The sequence below is a fragment of the Coregonus clupeaformis genome, chromosome 17 (assembly GCF_020615455.1).
Source record: "Coregonus clupeaformis isolate EN_2021a chromosome 17, ASM2061545v1, whole genome shotgun sequence".
NCBI classification, from domain to species: Eukaryota; Metazoa; Chordata; class Actinopteri; order Salmoniformes; family Salmonidae; genus Coregonus; species Coregonus clupeaformis.
This window is the reverse complement of record NC_059208.1, coordinates 581,300-592,849: the sequence shown is the minus strand read 5'-3', so window position 1 is coordinate 592,849 and position 11,550 is coordinate 581,300. Positions and strand designations below refer to the sequence as shown.

General features: G+C 44.9%; 1 protein-coding gene across 3 annotated transcripts in view; it reads right to left on the bottom strand.

Annotated features, from left to right (window-relative positions):
- Window positions 1-11,498, bottom strand: part of LOC121543196 (tripartite motif-containing protein 46) — a 19,317-nt gene extending 7,819 nt beyond the window's left edge. The window contains exons 1-4 of one of the 3 annotated variants that reach the window (XM_041852908.2): window positions 11,087-11,498; window positions 9,034-9,292; window positions 2,945-3,095; window positions 1,716-1,914 (exon numbers count right to left, since the gene is read on the bottom strand). In XM_041852908.2, the coding sequence (XP_041708842.1) occupies window positions 1,716-1,914; window positions 2,945-3,095; window positions 9,034-9,292; window positions 11,087-11,146 (669 nt within the window). In that variant the 5' untranslated portion in view covers window positions 11,147-11,498. The remainder of the gene's footprint in view (window positions 1-1,715; window positions 1,915-2,944; window positions 3,096-9,033; window positions 9,293-11,086) is intronic. The other 2 variants (XM_041852909.2, XM_041852906.2) reach the window with 2 other exon arrangements.
- Between the last annotated feature and the right edge of the window lie 52 nt (window positions 11,499-11,550).

The window sequence follows — 11,550 nt, the reverse complement described above, 5'->3', positions numbered from 1 at the left end:
GAGAGAGAGAGAGAGAGAGAGAGAGAGAGAGAGAGAGAGAGAGAGAGAGAGGTACTGTAGAGGAAACAGGTGAAGGAGAGGGGTACTGTAGAGGAAACAGGGGAAGGAGAGAGAGAGAGAGGTACTGTAGAGGAAACAGGTGAAGGAGAGAGAGGGGTACTGTAGAGGAAACAGGTGAAGGAGAGAAATAAGTACTGTAGAGGAAACAGGTGAAGGAGAGAGAGAGGTACTGTAGAGGAAACAGGTGAAGGAGAGAGAGAAGTACTGTAGAGGAAACAGGTGAAGGAGAGAGAGATAATGTAGAGGAAACAGGTGAAGGAGAGAGAGATAATGTAGAGGAAACAGGTGAAGGAGAGAGAGAAGTACTGTAGAGGAAACAGGTGAAGGAGAGAGAGAGGTACTGTAGAGGAAACAGGTGAAGGAGAGAGTGAAGTACTGTAGAGGAAACAGGTGAAGGAGAGAGAGAAGTACTGTAGAGGAAACAGGTGAAGGTGAGAGAGAGGTACTGTAGAGGAAACAGGGGAAGGAGAGAGAGAAGTACTGTAGAGGAAACAGGTGAAGGAGAGAGAGGGGTACTGTAGAGGCAACAGGTGAAGGAGAGAAATAAGTACTGTAGAGGAAACAGGTGAAGGAGAGAGAGAGGTACTGTAGAGGAAACAGGTGAAGGAGAGAGAGAAGTACTGTAGAGGAAACAGGTGAAGGTGAGAGAGAGGTACTGTAGAGGAAACAGGTGAAGGAGAGAGAGAAGTACTGTAGAGGAAACAGGTGAAGGAGAGAGAGAGATAATGTAGAGGAAACAGGTGAAGGAGACAGAGAGAAGTACTGTAGAGGAAACAGGTGAAGGAGAGAGAGAGATAATGTAGAAGAAACAGGTGAAGGAGACAGAGAGATACTGTAGAGGAAACAGGTGAAGGCGAGAGATATACTGTAGAGCAAACAGGGAGAAGGAGAGAGAGAGAGGTACTGTAGAGGAAACAGGTGAAGGAGAGAGAGAAGTACTGTAGAGGAAACAGGTGAAGGTGAGAGAGAGGTACTGTAGAGGAAACAGGTGAAGGAGAGGGGTACTGTAGAGGAAACAGGGAAAGAGAGAGAGAGAGTGGTACTGTAGAGGAAACAGGTGAAGGAGAGAGAGAAGTACTGTAGAGGAAACAGGTGAAGGAGAGAGAGAAGTACTGTAGAGGAAACAGGTGAAGGAGAGAGAGAGGTACTGTAGAGGAAACAGGTGAAGGAGACAAAGAAGTACTGTAGAGGAAACAGGTGAAGGAGAGAGAGATAATGTAGAGGAAAGAGGTGAAGGTGACAGAGAGATACTGTAGAGGAAACAGGTAGAGAGAGAGAGAGAGGTACTGTAGAGGAAACAGGTGAAGGAGAGAGGGGTACTGTAGAGGAAACAGGTGAAGGAGAGAGAGAGGTACTGTAGAGGAAACAGGTGAAGGAGAGAGAGCGAGAGAAAGAGAGAGAGAGAGAGAGAGAGAGAGAGAGAGAGAGAGAGAGGGGTACTGAAGAGGAAACAGGTGAAGGAGAAAGAGAGAAAGGTGAAAAGATATACAGGTAAAGAAGGTATAGAGATAGAGATAGATACAGAGAAGAGAGAAATACAGGACATAGAGAGCAATTTCATGAACATAGTTAACCCTTGCATACACCCCCCAAATACTACGTAAACACACACACACACACACACACACACCCCATGTAAACACACACACACACACCTTGGGTCTGAAGTTGTTGGTCGGTAGTATGTGTTCGTGCTGGGAGCGGAGCGTGCCCCAGGGGTGGTAGAGCTTGAAACACTCGTTGCAGAAGTTGGACCTGCAGTCAGCACAGCCCTTAGTGGCCTCCAGGGACTGAGGAGCCTTACAGAAGCCACACATTATAGCCACGCTGCCCAGGCTCACTGTGTGTCTGTACCTGGAGGGAGACACGGGGGAGGGGGAGAAAGAGTGGAGAGGGTGGGGGGGTGATACAAAAAGAGGAGAGTGAGAGATAACACTGGGCAATATTAAGCCATAATGATGATGTCACTGTCCAAGATCACTGTAGAGAGAGAGAGACAGAGAGAGAGAGAGAGAGAGAGAGAGAGAGAGAGAGAGCGGGCGAGACTGGAGGTGGGTTAGGCGAAGGTTAGGGGGGGGTGAGAAAGTGAGTGGGAATTAGCTAAATGTGCTACCGTACGGTCTGTTCTGTCCTGTTCTGCTCTGCTTTCAGATGTATGTTTTTTTATCCAACTTCCTGACCTGGATCCTTCAGCTGTGTTCTGTGTTCCTGCAGACTGCACTGTTTCTACTTCCAGTGAGCTCTGGACTCTCAACATGCCAAGTCACGCTTTACTGACGGAGACAAACCTCCCTCCAGGGGAGAGAGAGAGCAGCTGCAGCAAACTCCTCTCAGACTGCTGCGGCTGCGTCTCAAACAACAATGGCCCTTCTCCCTCCCTCTCTCTCTCTCTCTTTCATCGCAATTCTTTCCCACTCTCTCCCTATACCTCTCACAAATCTCTCTTCCATCCCCTCTCTCTTCCCTTCTCTACGTGGATCTCAGTAGTCTACAGAGGCCTCCTCTCTTCCTCTCTTTCCGATCAGTACTAATGAAGGAAAGGAAACATGGAGAGGAGGCTATTTCAGAGAATCACAATGTCTATGTGTTTGTCTCTTGAAGCTTTCAGAACCTCAACTTGTTGTTCAGATAGTCCATTTGATGTTTGTGTGAATTATGAAGTCACCTCAGCTTCCCAGTTCCCACACACTCAGCTCTTTAGGCCCTGCTTCAGGAGAGGGGGGGGGTTCTCCCCGTACCAAAATCAATGATTTTCTGTCTCATTTATAAAGCACTATTGACTTTTCCTTCTTTCTGTGCTTATGTTTATTTCCTGCAGGATTGGTTCAGAACCTACATTCCTCTGTAAGTAAGTGAGCAACTCTCTCTACGTGTGTGTGTGTACCTCTCTACGATGCGTTCCAAGGTGAGGTTCCTGAGGCAATCGGTCAGTCCTCTCTCCCCCAGCTCCACCTCTTTGTGACAGGACGGACAGGGGAACAGCATGGGGGTAGGAGACATGTCCTTACGACGACGCCCGGGGTACGTCCCAAAACCTGAGAGGTGGGGGGAGGTAAGGAGTACGTTTGGAGAGTGAGAGGGAAGAGTATACGAGAGAGAAAGTAATTAGTATGAGTGTGATAGTTCCATCACAGTTTGATAGAACTAGAGCCATACCTTTATATCCCCTGACTGCACTGCACTCTACATGCTGACACAGACAGAAACTGCTGCTATACACCTAGAACACCTGCTAGTTCAAACACACACACACTCTACACGACCCCCCCATTTCTCTCGCTCTCTCTCAACATGAATAATAAATATGTCATATGAACATTTCATGTGTCTTTGAGATGATGTGATGTATGAACCAGAGGCATACACACTGCATATACAAAACATTAAAAACACCTGCTCTTGCCATGACATAGACTGACCAGGTGAATCCATGTGAAAGCTATGATCCCTTATTGATGTCACTTGTTAAATCCACTTCAATCCGTGTAGATGAAGCAGAGGAGACAGGTTAAACAAGGATTTTTAAGCCTTGAGACAATTGAGACATGGATTGTGTATGTGTGCCATTCAGAGGGTGAATGGGCAAGACAAAATATTTAAGTGCCTTTGAACTGGGTATGGTAGTAGGTACAAGGCGCACCAGTTTGTGTCAAGAATTGCAACACTGCTGGGTTTTTCCAGTGTGTATCAACAATGTTCCACCACCCAAAGGACACCCAGCCAACTGTGGGAAGCATTGGTTGTTTGGTATACTCTGTGTATATAGAGAGGGGGCAATGCGGTTGAATGTCCCGAGAGCGCCACTTTCTCCTCCATAGCCGTTGCTAAGTGATAATTGACACTTCCAAATTGTATTGCTTATTTCAGAAAGTTTTCAAAACCAATGAAGATGCAATATGTTGACACACCAACTCAGTACAGACTTGGGTGCACATTATGCCAGAAGGTAATCAATAAAAACATATTTTAAATTCGCAGCTCTGTTTTGCTTGTTTACAGCGGGTCATTTCATAAGGAATTGTCGGAGGCGCTCTCGTATTGTTACATCATCAACATTTCGAGAATAAATACGCTAACATGGCAGATGTTCTAAAACCTGGCCAAACTGTATATATATATATATATACAGTCAAAAGTTTGGACACACCTACTCATTCAAGGGTTTTTCTTTATTTTTACAATTTTTTACATTGTAGAATAATAGTGAATATATCAAAACTATGAAATAACACATATGGAATCATGTAGTAACCAAAAAAGTGTTAAACAAATCAAAATATATTTGAGATTTGAGATTCTTCAAATAGCCACCATTTGCCTTGATGACAGCTTTGCACACTCTTGGCATTCTCTCAACCAGTTTCATGAGGTAGTCCCCTGGAATGCATTTCAATTAACAGGTGTGCCTTCTTACAAGTTAATTTGTGGAATTTCATTCCTTCTTAATGCGTTTGAGCCAATCAGTTGTGTTGTGACAAGGTAGGGGGTATACAGAAGATAGCTCTATTTGGTAAAAGACCAAGTCCATATTATGGCAAGAACAGCTCAAATATGCAAAGAGAAACAACAGTCCATCATTACTTTAAGACATGAAGGTCAGTCAATCCAGAAAATGTCAAGAACTTTGAAAGTTTCTTCAAGTGCAGTCGCAAAAACCATCAAGCGCTATTATGAAACTGGCTCTCATGAGGACCACCACAGGAAAGGAAGACCCAGAGTTACCTCTGCTGCAGAGGATAAGTTCAATAGAGTTACCAGCCTCAGAAATTGCAGCCCAAATAAATGCTTCACAGAGTTCAAGTAACAGACACATCTCAACATCAACTGTTCAGAGGAGACTGTGTGAATCAGGCCTTCATGGTTGAATTGCTGCAAAGAAACCACTAATAAAGGACACTGATAAGAAGAAGAGACTTGCTTGGGCCAAGAAACACAAGCAATGGACATTAGACCGGTGGAATTGTGTCCTTCGGTCTGGAATCCAAATTTGAGATTTTTGGTTCCAACCGCCGTGTCTTTGTGAGACGCAGTGTCGGAAAACGAATGATCTCCGCATGTGTATTTCCCACCGTAAAGCATGGAGGAGGAGGTGTTATTGTGTGGGGGTGCTTTTCTGGTGACACTGTCTGTGATCTGTTTAGAATTCAAGGCACACTTAACCAGCATGGCTACCACAGCATTCTGCAGCGATACGCCATCACATCTGGTTTGGGCTTAGTGGGACTATCATTTGTTTTTCAACAGGACAATGACCCAACACACCTCCAGGCTGTGTAAGGGCTATTTTACCAAGAAGGAGAGTGATGGAGTGCTGCATCAGATAACCTGGCCTCCACAATCCCCCGACCTCAACCCAATTGAGATGGTTTGCGATGAGTCGGACGGCAGAGTGAAGGAAAAGCAGTCAACAAGTGCACAGCATATGTGGGAACTCCTTCAAGACTGTTGGAAAAGCATTCCAGGTGAAGCTGGTTGAGAGTGTGCAAAGCTGTCATCAAGGCAAAGTGTGGCTATTTGAAGAATCTCAAAGATAATATATATTTTTATTTGTTTAACACTTTTTGGGTTACTACATGATTCCATATGTGTTATTTAATAGTTTTGATGTCTTCACTATTATTCTACAATGTAGAAAATTATAATACATTAAGAAAAACCCTTGAATGAGTAGGTGTGTCCAAACTTTTGACTGGTACTGTATATATATATATATATATACACTGCTCAAAAAAATAAAGGGAACACTTAAACAACACAATGTAACTCCAAGTCAATCACACTTCTGTGAAATCAAACTGTCCACTTAGGAAGCAACACTGATTGACAATAAATGTCACATGCTGTTGTGCAAATGGAATAGACAACAGGTGGAAATTATAGGCAATTAGCAAGACACCCCCAATAAAGAAGTGGTTTTGCAGGTGGTGACCACAGACCACTTCTCAGTTCCTATGCTTCCTGGCTGATGTTTTGGTCACTTTTGAATGCTGGCGGTGCTTTCACTCTAGTGGTAGCATGAGACGGAGTCTACAACCCACACAAGTGGCTCAGGTAGTGCAGCTCATCCAGGATGGCACATCAATGCGAGCTGTGGCAAGAAGGTTTGCTGTGTCTGTCAGCGTAGTGTCCAGAGCATGGAGGCGCTACCAGGAGACAGGCCAGTACATCAAGAGACGTGGAGGAGGCCGTAGGAGGGCAACAACCCAGCAGCAGGGCTGCTACCTCCGCCTTTGTGCAAGGAGGAGCAGGAGGAGCACTGCCAGAGCCCTGCAAAATGACCTCCGGCAGGCCACAAATGTGCATGTGTCTGCTCAAACGGTCAGAAACAGACTCCATGAGGGTGGTATGAGGGCCCGACGTCCACAGTGCAGGACGTTTGGCATTTGCCAGAGAACACCAAGATTGGCAAATTCGCCACTGGCGCCCTGTGCTCTTCACAGATGAAAGCAGGTTCACACTGAGCACATGTGACAGACGTGACAGAGTCTGGAGACGCCGTGGAGAACGTTCTGCTGCCTGCAACATCCTCCATCATGACCGGTTTGGCGGTGGGTCAGTCATGGTGTGGGGTGGCATTTCTTTGGGGGGCCGCACAGCCCTCCATGTGCTCGCCAGAGGTAGCCTGACTGCCATTAGGTACCGAGATGAGATCCTCAGACCCCTTGTGAGACCATATGCTGGTGCGGTTGGCCCTGGGTTCCTCCTAATGCAAGACAATGCTAGACCTCATGTGGCTGGAGTGTGTCAGCAGTTCCTGCAAGAGGAAGCCATTGATGCTATGGACTGGCCCGCCCGTTCCCCAGACCTGAATCCAATTGAGCACATCTGGGACATCATGTCTCGCTCCATCCACCAACGCCACGTTGCACCACAGACTGTCAGGAGCATGCCCAGGCGTTGTAGGGAGGTCATACAGGCACGTGGAGGCCACACACACACTACTGAGCCTCATTTTGACTTGTTTTAAGGACATTACATCAAAGTTGGATCAGCCTGTAATGTGGTTTTCCACTTTAATTTTGAGGGTGACTCCAAATCCAGACCTCCATGGGTTGATAAATTTGATTTCCATTGATAATTTTTGTGTGCTTTTGTTGTCAGCACATTCAACTATGTAAAGAAAAAAGTATTTAATAAGATGATTTCATTCATTCAATTCTAGGATGTGTTATTTTAGTGTTCCCTTTATTTTTTTGAGCAGTGTATATATATATATATATATATATATATATATATATATATACACAGTTGAAGTCGGAAGTTTACATACACTTAGGTTGGAGTCATTAAAACTTGTTTTTCAACCACTCCACAAATGTATTGTTAACAAACTATAGTTCTGGCAAGTCGGTTAGGACATCTACTTTGTGCGTGACACAAGTAATTTTTCCAACAATTGTTTACAGACAGATTATTTCACTTATAATTCACTGTATCACAATTCCAGTGGGTCAGAAGTTTACATACACTAGGTTGACTGTGCCTTTAAACAGCTTGGAAAATTCCAGAAAATGATGTCATGGCTTTAGAAGCTTCTGATAGGCTAATTGACATCATTTGAGTCAATTGGAGGTGTACCTGTGGATGTATTTCAAGGCCTACCTTCAAACTCAGTGCCTCTTTGCTTGACATCATGGAAAAATCAAAAGAAATCAGCCAAGACCTCAGAAAGAAAATGGTAGACCTCCACAAGTCTGGTTCATCCTTGGGAGCAATTTCCAAACGCCTGAAGGTACCACGTTCATCTGTACAAACAATAGTACGCAAGTATAAACACCACGCAGCCGTCATACCGCTCAGGAAGGAGACGCGTTCTGTTTCCTAGAGATGAACGTACTTTGGTGCGAAAAGTGCAAATCAATCCCAGAACAACAGCAAAGGACCTTGTGAAGATGCTGGAGGAAACAGGTACTAAAGTATCTATATCCACATTAAAAAGAGTCCTATATCGACATAACCTGAAAGGCCGCTCTGCAAGGAAGAAGCCACTGCTCCAAAACCGCCATAAAAAAGCCAGACTACGGTTTGCAACTGCACATGGGGACAAAGATTGTACCTTTTGGAGAAATGTCCTCTGGTCTGATGAAACAAAAATGGGAAGGCTTGCAAGCCGAAGAACACCATCCCAACCGTGAAGCACGGGGGTGGCAGCATCATGCTGTGGGGGTGCTTTGCTGCAGGAGGGACTGGTGCACTTCACAAAATAGATGGCATCATGAGGAAGGAAAATTATGTGGATATATTGAAGCAACATCTCAAGACATCAGTCAGGAAGTTAAAGATTGGTCGCAAATGGGTCTTCCAAATGGACAATGACCCCAAGCATACTTCCAAAGTTGTGGCAAAATGGCTTAAGGACAACAAAGTCAAGGTATTGGAGTGGCCGTCACAAAGCCCTGACCTCAATCTTATAGAAAATGTATGGGCAGAACTGAAAAAGCGTGTGCAAGCAAGGAGGCCTACAAACCTGACTCAGTTACACCAGCTCTGTCAGGAGGAATGGGCCAAAATTCACCCAACTTATTGTGGGAAGCTTGTGGAAGGCTACCCGAAACGTTTGACCCAAGTTAAACAATTTAAAGGCAATGCTACCAAATACTAATTGAGTGTATGTAAACTTCTGACCCACTGGGAATGTGATGAAATAGATAAAAGCTTAAATAAATAATTATCTCTACAATTATTCTGACATTTCACATTCTTAAAATAAAGTGGTGATCCTAACAGACCTAAGACAGGGAATGTTTACTAGCATTAAATGTCAGGAATTGTGAAAAACTGAGTTTAAATGTATTTGGCTAAGGTGTATGTAAACTTCCGACTTCAACTGTATATATATATATATATATATATATATATATGGCTCTGGTTTGAACCATCTTCACTGGCCACTAAAACAAAGTCAGATGCTGATCTGATGATGATGTCACACATGTGAGATCGATATCAACATGCACACACACGTTAACTCACCTGGTCTGAGGACGCGGTCCAGGCGGTCAGTGGTCTTGGGCGGGGGTCTGCGTGCCCCGCGGGGGGAGCGTGTGTTGGGGGAGGCGGCGGGGGAGTTGGGCTCTGGGGGGAGGTCTGGGGGAGGGTAGCCTCTCTGGATTAACACCTCAGCAGCACACAGCAGACACACACTGTGCTGGCACGGCAGGATGATGGGCTGCTTCACCATCTCAGTACACACCGGGCAATGCAGCTCCCGCTCCATACTCTTCATGTTAGACTGGAAGAGGAGAGATAGAATAGGGACGGGGAGAGGAGTTAGAGGAGCAGGTGGGGGAGAGCAAATAAAGGGTGAGTGAGCAGGGGAGAGAGTGTGAGGGGAAAGGGGGAGTGGCGCAGTGGTCTAAGGCACTGCATCGCAGTGCTAGCTGTGCCACTAGAGATCCTGGTTCGAATCTAGGCTCTGCTGTAGCCGGCCGCAACCGGGAGACCAATGGGGCGGCGCACAATTGGCCCAGCGTCGTCCAGGGTAGGGGAGGGAATGGCAGGCAGGGAGGTAGCTCAGTTGATAGAGCATGGCGTTTGCAACGCCAGGGTTGTGGGTTCGTTTCCCACGGGGGAAAGCGTCAGCTAAATGACGTAAATGTAAAACGGGAGTGAGAATGAGTCAGAGGAATAACTTAACTGCTCTAAATACAGGAGGAGAGAGAGAGAGAGAGAGAGAGAGAGAGAGAGAGAGAGAGAATATATGAATACCCAGGCCAGTGCTGACTCCAGGCGCTACAGCCAGTCTCCTTAAATATGAGTTCAATCACTTCATTCCAGCTCTGTCTGGCCAACAGCATGATGTAAACCCAGTATAGATGAGTAATATACCTCTCTATCTATAGCTCTGTGGTTGGACTAGCTGCTTGATTCCAACCTTCCTAATTTTAGTTAACACAAGCCTCTATGATTGTGAAAATATATTATTTTATGGGAACAATGAACTACATTACATTTCATTTCAACGCACAAAGTAGGCTATATTACCAGGCCAAATCTAGGCCTAGCCGACTTCACCTTTCCTAGGTCGACTATAGAAATATCGATCGGGATTCATGATAGGCCAAGGATACTGGCTACCGGGAAAATAGCATTCACATCGATTAGGCTTCGATAAGAATGACTACACCTTTCTCAATCCTCTATCAATCTTTTTTTCTTTCCCTCGCTCGGCCAGAATACTTGTCAGCGGGTTCTCCACCCCAGGGGGGTTTCTGCACCTCTGTTGCACGAGAGCCAAGACCTTGGTCAACCACCGCCGCCGCGTGCTGGCGCTCCCTGAATCCCGTTTCTATGGCGACAAACATCATCTGTTCCCCGCTCACAGTGTCGCGAGATAGCAAATCATATCATCGGAACCCTTGTTTTTGTCTGTGCATGCTGAGGTGCGCATTCGACCGATAGGCTTCTAATATATATACATTATATATAATGGCTATCCATTTGATCCTCCTTTCACCTTTTACCTCATAGCTAGGTGTGTCAATATCAAGCCAATATTGGCTAGCTGCTAGCGTCAAGCCAAAGTGTTGGAGCCAAATACCACCCAGTCCAAATTTATAGCTCAGACCTATTAATTAATTTCTCATTCAATTGTAGTCAATCTAATAACAAAAGCAGACAATTTCACATTGAAGAAAAATATAGCCTATGAATTGGGTATGAAGGATGCTGAAATGTTGATGCCAAAAAGGATGTGAAGGCCTCTATAGCTTATGTAGGCTAGCCTAAGTGGCGTGAAGAAACGACAGTTAAAATAAAAACATCATGCAATATTAATAACATATATATATATATATATATATATATATATATATATATATATATATATATATATATATATATATATATATAGCTTTGCTGAGACATTTCTCTCTGAACGGCCAATTGAAATACAGGTAGCCTAAGCACATTTATGTTTGCTATAGCCTAGGTCTGGTGGCCTATATAATAACAAAATAGGCTACAGTCTCCACATCACATTTATGGTAAACAAATAGGGCTAATTAATCATCACCACCACACTTACGCTGATTTGAACGAGTGCGTCCATCATAGACGTAAACGCCTGTAGTTCTGCTTCAGCCATCCTTTAGGACCAAAACGCGGTGTTGATTCGAACGTAGCCTGGTCTGTCAAATTCACAATCGTAGCCTAGTCCTAGAAATATATTCAGATATGTTGTCCTAGGGTGATTAAAGAAAAATGTTAAAAGCTTGGTCAATCAACCATATGTAGCCTAGGTATAGGCTATCGCATATTAGTCTGACCGGATTTCTATGTTCTGGCGCGCGCAGCGTTGTGACGTCTATCCCTTTCCACCGGGCTCGCTCTGATAAGGTGATCAATAAACGGAATGGGGGATTGAGCATGCGTGGGGATTTCTGCTGAGGGAAACGGGTTCAAATGCTCTATCTCTCTCTGTGTGTCTGTGTGTCTCTCTCTCTCTCTCTCTCTCTCTCTGTGTGTGTGTGTGTGTGTGTGTGTGTGTGT